Raw genomic sequence first — 14,760 nt, forward strand, 5'->3', positions numbered from 1 at the left:
CCTTCTGCTGATCACAATTCCTGTATGGGCAGGCCGGCCAGCCCTGCCCGGCCTCTATCCTGGCCCCGATCCCAGCAGACTAAAGAGAAGGATGATCTGTAAAGCCCCACGTGTGACACGGCTGGGGCTGGGAAAGGGTCAGGTACTAGGTTAAGCTGCAAATCTCATGTTATGGGGTTATATCTTGTTGGTGTTAACGTGGGACACTGAATTGAGTACTCTCACTGGCATCATAATGGGGGGAACTTCCCAAACACCTGAATGTACCAGCAATCCCACGACACTTTCTCTCCCTCTTTATAAATCTATACTCACACAGACATTTCTAAAATATGTTTCCTATGAACACTTTGAATGGTGAACTTCTAAACAGGACATGTTTCTATTAAGACATTTAATGTATTCATTTCATCTAAACAGAACTGAGAGAAATGGAGGCTGAAGAAGTTAGATAGACCCCAGTAGTATTTATTTGCTATCACAAAAATAAAGAATTGGTAGCATTTCCATCATATCTTCCCTGTGTTTGAGCTGGCTGAGTCCTTCTAGGGTGTAAAATTACAGAACTTCAGGGCATTCCAAGTGCCAAGCCCCAATGGACACACAGAGGCCCAGAGCACAGCCAACAAAAGGAAATGTCCTTCCTATCTGATAACCTGATAAACTTCTCCAGTGACTGACTGGCTTGATAGAGGAGCAGACATTGTCCACCTGGACTTCAGGAAGGCTTTTGACACTGTCTCCCAAAAAATCCTCATCGATGAGCTGGTGAAGCAGAGGCTGGAGAAGCAGACAGTGAGGTGGTTCAAACCTGGCTGAACGGCCGAGCCCAGAGAATGGTGGTCAGTGGCATCAGGTCTCGATGGAGGCCGGTCACCAGTGGGGCACTACAGGGGTCAATACTGGGTCCAGTCCTGTCCCTCCAAACCTCAACTTTTCTGTAATTTGATGGTCCTGTGACATCCTTTCTGGGAAATCAGTGCCGCCGGGAACCTCTCTGAAGTGTCAGTGCACTGATGTGCGGGGCGTGCAGAAGGAGGAATTAGACGTCTGTGTGTGGTTCCAGTGGGCTACAGGCTCATGTGGAGAGCAGCGTGGGTGTGAGATAACACACAGCAGTAGCATGGGCAGGGACGGACAGGCCTGTAAGGCAAGGAGGGGTGTTGGAGAATGGCTCAGAGGCAAGGGTCCTGAGCCCACCGAGCAATTGTATGATCAGAGCCTGCTCTAGCTGCTGATGCTGGGCCTCACTAGGGTTTGCCTGCAGCTGCTCACAGCTGCTGATACAGGAGGAATGTCAAGGACGCTTCAGCCCTGTGTACCGTGGAGTGTCGAAAACAGGTTAAAGGGAATTAGGAATAGTGGTCTGAGAAACCTAGTGTTATGATAACGGTGGTCTGAGAAACATTGTGTTACGGTACTGTCATGTATCAAAAACAAGTCAAGAGGAATTAGAAATAGTAGCATGAGAAACTTAGTGTTATGAGAAGCTTGTGCTGTTAGCTAACTGCAAGTAGGTGGACCGTGCGAATACGACCTTTAGAGCTTAAGCCAATCAGCTAGTGACTAGTAGGCATAATTAGTAGAAGGATTATAAAAGGCTGTAACGAAAATCAATAAAGTGAAACATGCTTTATCACTCATATTTAGTCGGCTGCGTTCTTCCTCCTTTAGCCTGGGTCCTCGGCATGTTGGTTATGACATCCCTAAGGGCGTGGCACTCCTGCCCTATGATGTCAGTCGTGTCTCCGCCCCCCCAGGCATGGTGGCCGAGAAGAGGAAGATCTTCAACATGGATGAGCATTTTGTGGGGCTCTGAGTCCTCTGAATCCTCATTTTGGAAGGGGCTACAGGGTCCCATGACCGTCCTCGCCCCAGATAATTTGAGGGGGGGGTTCCAATGTTTGAACCACAAGCCCCCCTTTGTGGTGGTCTACAGTGTTTCCTGCCACCCCAATTATTTTGGAGAGGATCCTGGAGCCCCTCCAAACCCCCATTTTGTAAGGGCTGGAGGTGGCACTTAATGCTTCCCCTAAATAATTTTTTGGTTCCCCCCAATCTGTCTTCCATTCTGTCGGGTTGTTGAGACCTCTGAGCCATCCTCAACCTCCCATTTTGGGCTCCATGTCTCCACCCAGTTATTTTCGGGGTGGTTTGGTGTTTCTCCCCCCATATCCTACATTTGGGGGGGGAGTTAGAATATGAGTCCCTGAAAACCCCTATTTTGGGGGGTCTAAAGCATGCCCTGGTCCCTCTGAAATTAATTAGGCATAGTTTCTGCTTTCCCCCTTTGCCGCAACTGAGAGGCGGGACGCAGCTTGATGCAAGCTGAGTGTCCGATTTATTATGATTCTTCACATACTTTTATACTAGTTCCTAGATAGCATGTTACAAACTAATTGGTTTCTTTAAAGCATGCCAAAGATTTATTGGCTTGCATTCTACATTAGGCATTCACAAATTGGCTAATGCTAAAGGCTTTTTTCTAAACATTAATTGCAACAGTCCTACCTACAAAAACAATAACTCCCAGTTACAGGACATCTGTTCCACAGTGCCTAATCTTAACACAAACACCAAGTCAGCACCCCCTGTTCCTCCTACACTAAGTTCTTATCTTATTCTTTCCAAGGCCTGTGGCTGACAAGTTCCAGCACTTCTCCTTCTATCAATTGTGCAGTGCTGGGGGTTTTGCTGAGAGCAACCAAGCCCTGCCCCACAGAATCTTTTCATTCTTACTCCAAGTTCTCGTTGTCCTCCGGACAGTTCATATCCCAGGTAGGTCACTTGCTGCTGTACCATCTGAGCTTTCTGTTGAGACACTCAATATCCATTTAATCCAAGAAAATTCCGTGAGTTTACAGTCCACTGAATGCATTCAGATTTAGTCTCTGTTGCTATTAGAGGTCATCAACATACTGCAGGAGGGTTCCATTGTTTGAAGGGACTTGCCACTTTTTGAGATCTCGTGCCAACTGCTTCCTAAATATCGTTGGGCTAATTTTAAAGCCCTGAGGTAACACTGTCCATGTAAGCTGAGTTTTCCTACCAGTGGTGGGGCTCTCCCATTCAAATGCAAACAATTTCTGACTTTCTTTGTCTAAGGACAGACAGAAGAAAGCATTCTCTAAATCCAGCATGGTAAACCATGTCTGGCTATCCCTTAACTTTTTAAGTAAGGTATATATGGATTAGCAACTACGGGTCATAAGTCTTTAACAATTTTGTTAATTTCCCTTAAGTCTCGTACTACCTGGTATGAACCATCTAGTTTCTGTACTGGGAGTACAGGGGTATTGTATTCTGACTCGCATTCTATAAACCACCCATACTTTAGAAATTTATTAAATGGACCCTCAATTCCTTTGTAGTCCTTCAGTCTCAAAGGGTATCGCCTCCTCCGTACCAGTCCCTTTCCTTCTTTAAGTTCTATTACTCTAGGGGATGCATTCTTGGCTTTCCCTGGAATCCCAGTAACCCACACTCCTGGACAGGCCTGAATCAATAATTTCTTGAACTGCCGGTGTCAATTTCTGTGTCTTTTCTGGATTCATCAGAGCTAGACTAAGTACCTCTATTAACCTTTGATCCCCTACTTTAAACTCCATTTTCCCTTTCCGCTTAAAAGTAATTTCTGCTCCCAATTGCTCTAATAAATCTTGTCCTAATAAGGACTCAGGGGAATTTGGCAAATAGAGAAATCAATGCATTCTGATCTGCTTTGCCATTGTATACATAAGGGGTCTTGAAAAGAATGCCTTTTCCTGTTGGCCGGTGACTCCCACTACATTTACAAAATCGTTGCTTATGGGTGCTAATTCTTGATTAAGGACAGAAAAGGAGAGCACCTGTGTCAATTAAAAATTCTACATCCTTTTCCTGCCTCCCCTGGCTTAATGTTAACCGGGGGACCTGCTAAGGTAGATGCGCCAGGTCCCCATCAATCCTATGTCCCCATTCCTGCTACTAGAACTGGTGGGGCAGAGGGGCATTTCAGCTGCTGCCACCCCACATTGCACGAAGGGTCCAGAGTGGTATATTTTCTCATGGCCGCCCTTAACTGGTCCAAAAATTCTGTCAGAGTTTCTTTTGACCCTTGTTTGACAGTGTAAAGCGCTGACCACTTAACGGCTTTCAGGATTGCATTGTCTATCCCCACTTTAATCCAATTTCTATATCTCCATAACATTCTATAGTCATTTCCATCGTTTGGATCCTAGTGCGGGTCAGTTCATGGGACATGATCATCTACATTCCCTTGCAAAGTTCCACCAGTCACCTGGGCTTGCACATGGATTTGAGCTGGTTTTGAAGCTAGCTGTCTCTCTGTCTCAGCCATTTCCTCTGACATCAAATCCACATCTGACCAATCAGGGTCTTGATTCTTGATTATTAATTCGTATCTCCTTCCTATTCTTGCAGGATCATCTCAGTACCCTTTAACTATTTCTCTCCAGTTTTCTAAATCATTAGTGGAGAATGGGACCTTCACCTTTCCTGACCCATTTGCACCCATTACTTCCCTTAAGGGAGCAAGGAGTTGTGCCTCCTTTTGGGTTTTACTCCGAGTGCACGTCATAACCGGCGTGGGGGAAGAGGCACTACCTCCCCCTTTTTCCTCCTCTCTGCTCCTTCTATCCCCGCCATTCTCGGTTAACAGGGCTGATACAGGGGATAGTGGAGAGACAGCAGGGAGAGGCAGGAAAGGCTGTACTGAATCCTCCAGTCGATCTTCCACCTCCTCCTGCCCTTGCCTGACAACTTTCAGCCATCGCTGCCCAATACTACACGCCGAACAACAGCTCCTTAGCTTTGATTTTCTTCCTTTTTTTTTTTTTTTTTTTTTTTTTTTTGTGTATGTCCTAGGTTTTTGTGCCTTTTCCAAGGATAAAACAAGAGGGTTCTGAGGTGCAATACTAATTCCATATTCCTTCTGCCACTCTGGGTGGCTTCACAGAGTGAAAAACATACCAGCATACATCACTTCATACCATTTCTTGTCCCTTTGTAAAATCAACATTAATGGTAGGAGGGTATTATAATTTAAAGACCCATTAAGGGGCCATTTTTCCTGATCTTCCAGTTTATGTGGGGGCCACCACTGATTACAATATTTAATTAGAATTTTCTTATTTACATTGCTTCCTGATGGCCCCCCTATTTCATTCCAATGTGCCAGAATACGTCTTAAGGGAATTTTCTTTAGAATGCCTCCACTCTGATTTGCGCCCATTTTATGACGCTAATGACTGATATAAATCAACTAGAAAGAATACTGGGGGGGGTGGGTGTGGGGGTGGAGGGGGCATGAAGGGAGAGGGAAAGTGTGGGGGACCTCAGCTGGACTGAGGCCCTGAGAAGGGATGACTTTGACCTTGAAAGGATTCCAATCTACCCCTGAGAGAGCAAACAAGGACAAGAGGAGCTGCAATGATGAGCAAGCTTATCAACTGCAGTAAGAGAGCATAACAACTCTGAACCAATAAGAAAAGAGACATGTCAGAAAAACTGATAACCCCGTACTTGGAGCTAGTTTTAGGTGGATAGAGATACCGGAAAGCTTGGAGCCTGAAATTTTGAACTTTTCATCTTACTACGTTTGCGTGATGAGCTTATGCATATTAACTTCTCCGCCCTGGCAAGAGCCAGGGTTCATTTCCATGAACATGCGATGTATGAACACATACATGAAGGGGCGTGTCAGTAGGTGAGCTGGAAAGTCTGTCCACCCTGTAGTAAAAGTATAAAGGAACAAAGGAGGAGAGTAATAAAGGCTTTTGGCTTTTGGCTTTTGGCTTCTGTGTTAACTTGCTTTAAAGAAGAATCTGTCTTATAGTTTTGTCCATTGCAACTGTAGTTTTGTCTGTCTCGACCATGAACAGGGAAAGGGTTTAAGACAAGCAGGCAAGCAGGGAGGATAGGGTAAAGATTTAAAGTGCCGGCACAAAATAACAAACAATTAAATTCACTAATTTACTGTTATCCCCACCCCAGTTCCTAATTCAGGTCACATGAAAGCTCATAATACCAAAATTTTGTTACTCAACTCAAGTCCATATATCCATATTCCATATCCAAAACCCAAAACCACAGTCAGTCAATACAGAATAAAACAGACACCAAATAACCAGAATTGTACTCAGGGCTAGCTACCTGATAGACCCAGCCCAGTCTGGGACATCTTCTCACGACTTACGGGTCTTTTACACAGAAGACCAGTCCCAATACCAGAAAACACCAGAATACCAGAAAAATCTGAAATATGAAAGAATACATTATTGCTCAGGGTGGTCCTTGTCTGCCCCTGCAACAATCTGGATGAGATGAGGAGTCCCTCCAAGAGAAATCTCCAGGGGTACCCTAGGGAGTCATTTTCTCAACGGGTTGAGCAGCTGGTCAGAGACTGTCCCATCTGGGGTGACAAAATGAAGCTGAGAATTCAGTCTCAATAGTCCGTAGTAGCCATTAAGCAGTATTCTTTATTCGACACGTTGGACGCAGAGGGGATCATTCCTCCTAATATGCATGTCACTGAACTGGAGTTTATGATATTTATACACAATTAGCTTACATAGTCACGTAATTTCCAATAATTAATTATCATATTCATTACTCTTCCGAGAAATCATTATAATATGTTCCTGCCCACTTCCGCATGCACACTACAGTCTCTAGGTGGTCTTCTAGGACCCCTGGTGGTCGTTTACTTCATTCTCATCTTCATCACAGTGTCCTTTCTGTGAACTTGGTTCTGTCTTCCCTTTTCCCTTACACCTGAGACCACAAAACCAGTTGCATCTGGTAGTTCTGCAAGCCTCAGCATCCTTCTACCATTATCTTGTTTTTTCCTAGATAGGAGTGTACCTAAATCATGTAAGCAGACAGGCTCCATCTGTGGAGATGCTCAGAATGCAACCTGAAATGGTTCTCAGCAACCTGCTGTAGCTGCCCCTTCTTTGAGCAGTATTTGGACTAGGTGATGTCCAAAGGTCCCTTCCAACTCCAACTGTTTTGTGATCCTGTGATTCCGTAATGTCTGGCAGTGTTTCTGAGAACTTTTCTGTGGTATCCCCAAACCAGTTTGAGTCCTGGTGTCCATGGAGCGGAGCAGAGCATCCTTCTGAGGATGAACCCATTCACCATGTAACCCTGAGGATTTACTGAACCAGGGATTACAAATGCCAGCAAAGCCTCAGCACACTGCAGTGTCTGCTGGCCACACCTCCACTGACCAGTCCCTCCCTCTACAGAAGTTTGGGTCAGAAGGGACCTCTGGACATCTCTAGCACCGCAGGCTGCTCTGATCAAGGATAAGTTTACAGTTAGATGAGATTAGCCAGTCTTTCTCCTGTCCCAACTCTAATCATGATGAATATTTTCCCGGATTAACCTCTTTAGAAATGAGAGTTTAGAAAATCACAGTCACCTGGCCCAGTGCTGGCCCACTGTCACTGTGGGTTTGTTGTTTTTTTTTTTTTTTTTTTTATTATTATCTTAACCTCATCTGAAATCATACCTCCTGCTTCTTGTCCTTGTGATCTCATGTCCTTTCCTCCCCCTCATGGTGCCTACCCAGATCATCCATCACACCGACTCAGAGCAATGCTAATCACAACCTACTCTCCAAGCATGACCTCACTGGGACCCCCTAGGGCCATGCAGGCAGGCTGTTGTGGTCAGCTCCACACAGGAGGACTATAGCACCAAGAGCCTGGGGGCACCACTCCTTCCTCAGCCACTTCACTGGCCTGCTGGAGCACCAGGACATCAAGGACTTGTGACTCAGCAACAACCAACAGACCCAGAGTCTGGACATTGCCTTGATTTAGCTGAACATCATCATTTTTCCATTGGAGGCCGTTGCCCAGCCCAGGTCACCTCCCTTCTGATCTCCCCCCATCCTTACTCTGCTCTGGGCAGCCTCTCCTGGCCCCCTCCTTGTGCTCTCCATATGGCCCCAGGATCTGTAGGGATCACTGCTGCAAACCCCCTCCCAAAGGGTCTGTGGAGGTGGCAGTGCTTGAAGGGAGGGACTATGGTGCATTTCCAAGGGGAGCAGGGGTGTTTGGCTGTGCCTGAGGGTGAGATGAATCACTCTGCAGCCTCCTTTCCTTGTGCCTGCTGCATCCCATGGCCTCCTCTGGGATTGCAGAGTCCTTGTTTTCCTGAAGATACCTGGATTTAGCGCTTTCCCTTTGAGTGACTCCCAACCTTGGGTGATCTCACAATTTATGGGGCTCCAGTCCCTGCCCGCCCCAGGCACCTGTTGTCCATGGAGATACCCCGTGCTCTTCAGGCAGCTCCAGGCTCCCCTCCTTAAGGACTTCATCTGCATGTCACTTGTGGGACAACCATGGGAATGCAATTCAGTGACCATTCACCATCTCCAGTGTCACTAGACATCAAATAGTTACTCTTAAATCCCACCCTTGGCCTCTAACAGGCCATACCATGACATTGACCTCTTGGCTCCTGAATCCATGGGGAACAGGCTCTCTGGGGGAGCAGTTGCTCGTGCCTATTCCTGGCACCAGCTTTGGAAGAAGAGCCCAACTTTACAGCAGTGCACTGGGGAGATCCCATTTTATTATAGAAATCCTATGGGGGCGTTGGCTCTTACCCAGTGTTAGACATACTTTATACAGGCTCCAGGAGACAGAGCAGAGTCATATCTCAGTACAAGCGAGTTGAGTCTAAACTTTTCTGTAGGAACAAAATAACTACAGATTACCAAAAATTATAATGATAACATTATGATGTTGGAAATGAGAACATAAACACTGATCATAAATCAAATGGTGAAAATGATAACATTAAAAAACCCCACAGGCCTGAAATGGGATACCCTGTGAGTCACTTGCGCAGAGAGAAGGGAAGTTTATCAGTATTGAGAAACAGCTGTGAAATTGTTTTCCTAATGGCAACCTTGATCTCTTTGTTCCTCAGGCTGTAGATGAGGGGGTTCAACACTGGGGGCACCACCACATACAGAACAGCCACCACCAGATCCTGTGATTGGGAAGAAATGGATGGGGGCTTCAGGTAAGCAAACATGCCAGTGCTGAGGAACAGGGAGACCACAGCCAGGTGAGGGAGGCACGTGGAAAAGGCTTTGTGCCGTCCCTGCTCAGAGGGGATCCTCAGCACAGCCCTGAAGATCTGCACATAGGACATTGCAATGAAAACAAAACACCCCAGAAATACACAGATACTAGCCACAATAAGCCCGGCCTCCCTGAGGTAGGCGCCTGAGCAGGAGAACTTAAGAATCTGGGGAATTTCACATAAAAACTGGTTTATGGCATTGCCGTGGCAGAATGGTAGTGAGAATGTGTTGGCAGTGTGCAGCAGAGCATTGAGGAACCCACCACCCCAGGCAGCTGCTGCCATGTGGACACAAGCTCTGCTGCCCAGGAGGGTCCTGTAGTGCAGGGGTTGGCAGATGGCAACGTAGCGGTCATAGGACATGATGGTGAGGAGAGAAAACTCTGCTGACATCAGAAGAAAAAAGAAAAAGACCTGGGCAGCACAGCCTTGGTAGGAGATGGCCCTGGTGTCCCAGAGGAAACTGGTCATGGCTTTAGGGACAGTGGTGGAGATGGAGCCCAGGTCGAGGAGGGAGAGGTTGAGGAGGAAGAAGTACATGGGTGTGTGGAGGTGGTAGTCGCAGGCGATGGCGGTCATGATGAGGCCGTTTCCCAGGAGGGCAGCCAGATAGATGCCCAGGAAGAGCCAGAAGTACAGGAGCTGCATCTCCCGTCTGTCTGCAAATGCCAGGAGGAGAAATTCAGTAATGGAGCTGCTGTTGGACATGTGCTGCCTTAGGGCAAGAGGACCTGTCCAGGGAGGAAAAGCACACTGAGAAGTTAGGGCAGAATTCTTTGAGCAAATCTCTATGCATTAGTCAGTGCTCTGTCCCTTGTTCCTACCCAAACACACATTACTTCCCTCCTTGTTTGTCTCTCAAGCTAGATGTTTGGGTTGTGCAGGCTGAGTGAGTTTCCAGGACAAGTAGCCTTGGCCCATCAGCTCCAGAGCAGTCAGCCCTTCTCTACAGCAGAGGGTATGAGACAGAAAAGGTATGAAATCAACAGTTCATGTCAGCTATAATTCACTCATAATGCAGAAGGGCTCTTCAGCATCTTCCAGGAGGACAACCCCAGAGAGACTGTTGGCTGTGCCACAGCTGCAGTGAGCAGAGCCAGCTCATTCCCTGGCCCCAAGCACTGTGTTGCCCTGAGCCCTCCGGGTTAAGATGGGCTGGGGCACTTTGCTCCCCTGGACACATCTACAGGGCAAGACCCAATCTTTCATTGTCTGAGCTGCAGCTGAAACCCTCCTCCCCAGAGGGATTGAGGGCAAGAACAAGGGCAGCACAGACAGGAGGGGAAATGCAGAGACATGCCCCAGTGCTGCTGCTGAGGGAGGAAGAACAGGGGGAGAGAGACTAGGTACTGGGGGGTTTAAACTCATCAAGGGTCGGGATGCCATCGGGGTGACACAGCCTGGGAACATTTGGCCTTGGGGCAGAAGCTGTGCTGGGTGGAAGAGGAGAGTGGGGAAGGATTCTGTACTGCACGGGATGTCAGGGAGATGCCAGAATCCCCCCCTCCTTCAACATTTCTGGGAACAGCTCCCTCTCCCTCCCTGCCCATGCCTCTACTGCCTGGAGATGTCCCTACCAGGGGCTGCTTCTCTGTCACCGTGTCTTCTCCCAGTCAGTGCCCACAGCCCCCATCCCACCCGCTGCGTGCTCAGCTCTGCCCTGCAGACACCTCCTGGCAGCACGACATTGTCTAAGGATAGCTTGGTGTTTGGAGGTCCTAATATACATCTAAGATCAAACCCGAGGGTGAATTTGTTGCTGATCTGTAGGATTAAGTTGGGGAAGGCTGTGTTCCTTGCTGAACTATTGATCTCTCAGTGCAATGCTTTAGGGGTCTTGGTCTCATGCAAAAATGAAAACTCCATTACCATCTCTGCCTCATCATCAAAGCAGAAACTGAAACCACAGGCTCTAGAAAGTGACTTTGCTTCAGGTAGCCCCCGCCTTGTCCTTCCCATTGAAATATCCCCCAGGTAATATCCTGAAGGTGTTCTGGAGCTGTGAGCAGCCCTGATCCACGCATCAGCCTCTTGAGAGCAGAAGGACCCTGCCCTGTCCTACTGGGGGTCTCTCCTTCCCCTCCCAGCTTCTCCCCACAGCGCCATGGGGAGCTCCCCGGGCAGGCTGAGTGCTGACCCTGGCAGGCGGCAGAGTCCCTGCCCCAGCACACAGCCCCCTGGGGTGCAGGGACCCTGCTGGGAAGGACAGCCCTGGGCACCCCTGCCTGCACACCCGGCTGCACACCCCTGCAGCCGGCCCCAGGAAAAGAGGAGATGGGATGCCCTGTCCCTCTGAGGGTGCAGCAGGGAATCCCTGCTCTGCACCATGTCCTTCTCCACACAAAAGAAACCCTGAGAGCCATCCTGCCAGATCCTATCTGCTCTGGGATGGGCCAGCTCTAAGAGACCCTCCAGGACTCTCAGGTACATTGCCCTGCACCCACAGACTTACCGAGTCAAGGGCTGTGAAGATTTCTCCTGCAGTGAGCTCTCAGCATCCTCCCACTCCACGCTGCCTGGAACCTCTCCCTGCCTCGCTGCTCTGCCCTGGGTGCCTGCAGGCAGTGCCCCCAGCCCTGCTGCGCTTTGCAGAGGAGCTGCTCCTGGGCAGAGCTGTCTCTCACAAGCACTGCTCAGTGGCCAGGAGCTCCCTCCGGCCCAGGAGCCCGGCCCAGCTCAGCAGCAGGGGACCAGCCCAAGGCGGCACTTTCTCTGTCCCCTCTGGGCTCCCTCCGGGTGTCCCTGGGGCTCCAGGGGAACTGCTGTGAACCAGGCTGAAGGAATCGCTGATGTTCCCTCCCTCAGCTGGGGAGAAACACTTATTTCTAGCAGTGTCATTTCTCGTCAGGATAGGCTTATGTATAAGATTCATCTTTTCTTGTCTTAATATCCGACAGGACTTGCAGACAGTGACAAGGAGGGATTTCTTTTACCCCTGATGAGGAACTGATTCAGCTGAGTCTGTTGAGGCATCTCACTCTAGACTTGTGGTCCTGGGCCTAGAAGGGGATTCAGCTCCCTCTCATGACTGTCACAAACCCACAGACCTGGGGTTCCTCTCTCCTCAGTTCAGGTGTGCACAAAATAGGCACCTGCATGTGAAGCTGCCTGTCTCATCTGCCCTGCTAATTAATGGAGATTGAGGCCAGCAGTGAGCTCCTTAGACAAATACCTGGTGACATTTGGGGTGCCCGAGGTGGTCCAAGATATGTGCAAGTAGCTGCAAGCTCTAACAGAGCAGCCCTGACAGACGGGGCAGCATCTGGGGCAGCATCCTGGAGCCTGGTTGTGAGTTCCTTTGCCCAACAGCAGATGCCCACATTTAGGATGACTGAACGTTTCCCTACTCCGTATGTTCATGGCAGCCTACAGAGATATTTATCTGACCAAATGGAATCATGTACCCTAGGAAGATCTAAGCCTTTCCTTCCTTTTGTCATTAGCTGAGTTTCCCACCTGTCCTTTGAATATAATGGCAGTTTTCTCATGTACATCCCTTCAGTGCTTAACCTATTTTAGTGCAGATTAATCTCAGTTTAATATCCAAATACAGGATATGCAAATACAGGCCAGTAGTGCTACATGAGATACTGGGACTTTCCAGCACAACTGCGTGTCGCTGACATGGACAGCACAGGCCCTCTGCAGGGACCTCCCCCCATTCAGCCTGGTCGTGCTACAGGCACCGTGCTGGGCACCGCGGACAGATTCAGTGCCCCTGGGCCAGCCCCCGCATCCCACTGCAGTGAGGCAAGGGCTGGCCGTTCCCTGTCACGCAGGTGCAGGGCAGGGCGTGAATACAGAGCACATCACACCGGGGTCTCACTCATGTGCCTTCACTTTCAAACTCTGATGATTCTTCTCTCCCCCATCATTAACCACCCCCTCAATGTTACCATTCCCTCTTTCCTCCTCCTCCTCCTCCTTAATTTCTCTTTCACTATCCTAATACCCTCCAAAAAGAATAGCCTAGCCTGTTAATGCTTTCCCCATTGGCCATGCATTTCTTTTTTTGTACCCTCTTTTTGTATTGCTGACATGGCTGCTGTAGCATTTTGCTCCTTGGGCGGCAACCCCTTTAAACACAAAATTCTCTTTCATTACCTGTAGTGTCTTTCAACTCCTCATATTGTTGTCTTGTTTGAGGCATTGGCCCATGAGCCTGAAATGCTGAAATGTTGAAGTTTCAGTCCTTAAGTACCTTGGCAGTTTCCTATTTGGCCAACAGAAATCTCCTGAAGATGTACAAGGAGGAGGGTTTTGCAAGGAGAAGGGGGCAAGGTCCACACCAGGAGCAGAATAACCCCTTGCTCCAGGAGAGGCTTTAACAGGACTGGCTGAGGAGCGGCCTTGAGGAGTTGAGCATGGGAATTATGATGGATGCTATATGCACCAGTGGGTTTCCCCTTTCAGTGGGTGGATGGAGAAACTGGAGAAGGTCCAGAGGAAGTCTGTCGTGATGGGGTTTTGGCTCTGAAGCACATGAGATATATGGAAAGGCTGAGGGAACGGAGCCTCTTCAGCCTGCTGAAGGAGAGGCACAGGGCACTCTAAAAGCAAGTGATGCCTACCTGAATAGATCATGGTGGAGCCAAACTCTTCTCTGGCGGCAGACGGTATGGCAGAGGCAACTGCCACAAAGTGCCTCTTGAGAACTTCACCCTGGGCAACAGGAAAATCTGACTAACAGGCTGGTGCTGCAGTGCAGCAGGACACCCAGAGACTCTCTGTGATCTCCATCTCTGGAGGTTTTCAGGGTTCAACTCCACCAGGAGTTGAGGGTCTCTACAGCATAAGCTCTTGGGACAATGCAGGGTGCAACTGCCCTGTGCTCAGGAAGTCTCTCGTCCTGCCTTTGGTTCCAGGTAGGGCCAGCTCTGAGGTCAGAGCCGGTTGCTCAACTGTTGTGGTTTGAGCTCAGAGGGTATCTGAGCACCACACAGCCGCTCACTCCTCCCTTCCTTCCCAGCAATGAGAAGGGACAAATAAGCCAGGCTTGGGCTTCAAGATAGGACCAGGAGGGGCAAATCACCCATAATGGTCACAGGCAAAAGGCAAACTCGTTAGGGGAAGAAAAAGAGAACATAGATATATTACAGACACTAACAACAACACATAGCAGAATAAGACAGTGAGAAGCATTGCCTCGTCTTGAGAACACCTTCCCCCCACCCCTCTCTTCTTCCCAGGCTCAGCTCTGCTCCCGATATCTCTACCTCCTCCCCCAGCGGCGCAGGGGCAGGGAATCGGGGGGTGCAGTCAGTGCTGCCTTTTCTTCCATCTTCGGTGGGGGGAGCTGCTGGAACTTGTTCCCCTGCTCCATCATGGTCCCCCTCTCACAGCAGACAGTCCTCCACAAACTTTTTCCGATGTGACTCCCTCCCAAGGGCCGCAGCATTTCCCTACGCTTCTCCAATGTGGGGCATCAACTTTCTCCAACTGGAGTCCCTCCCATGGGCTGCAGCCCTTCCCAAGCTGCTCTGGCATGGGACAGCCCCACGTGCTGGAATCCTCCCAGCGCTGAACTACAGTAACAGTGAGGTCTGCCTTTTCCCGCATGATCCCAGGTTTTTTTGGGCACTGTCACCTTGGTGATCTATGCAAAACACAGACCATAAATCAGTGTCTGCCCCACCGTGGATCTTCATGGGTGGC

General features: G+C 49.0%; 1 protein-coding gene across 1 annotated transcript; it reads right to left on the reverse strand.

The window, feature by feature from the left end:
- Window positions 1–8,853: 8,853 nt before the first annotated feature.
- LOC122153086 (olfactory receptor 14C36-like) lies at window positions 8,854–9,813 on the reverse strand. Its single transcript, XM_042789197.1, has one exon. The coding sequence runs from the start codon at window positions 9,811–9,813 to the stop codon at window positions 8,854–8,856; it is 960 nt and encodes a 319-aa protein (XP_042645131.1).
- Window positions 9,814–14,760: the final 4,947 nt, after the last annotated feature.

Source organism: Tyto alba, unplaced genomic scaffold, assembly GCF_018691265.1.
Source record: "Tyto alba isolate M040663 unplaced genomic scaffold, T.alba_DEE_v4.0 Super-Scaffold_15, whole genome shotgun sequence".
In the NCBI taxonomy this organism is placed as follows: Eukaryota; Metazoa; Chordata; class Aves; order Strigiformes; family Tytonidae; genus Tyto; species Tyto alba.

Bases quoted from the DNA above. Each gene is read 5' to 3' on its own strand.
- LOC122153086 (XM_042789197.1), bottom strand. From the start codon at position 9,813: ATGTCCAACAGCAGCTCCATTACTGAATTTCTCCTCCTGGCATTTGCA.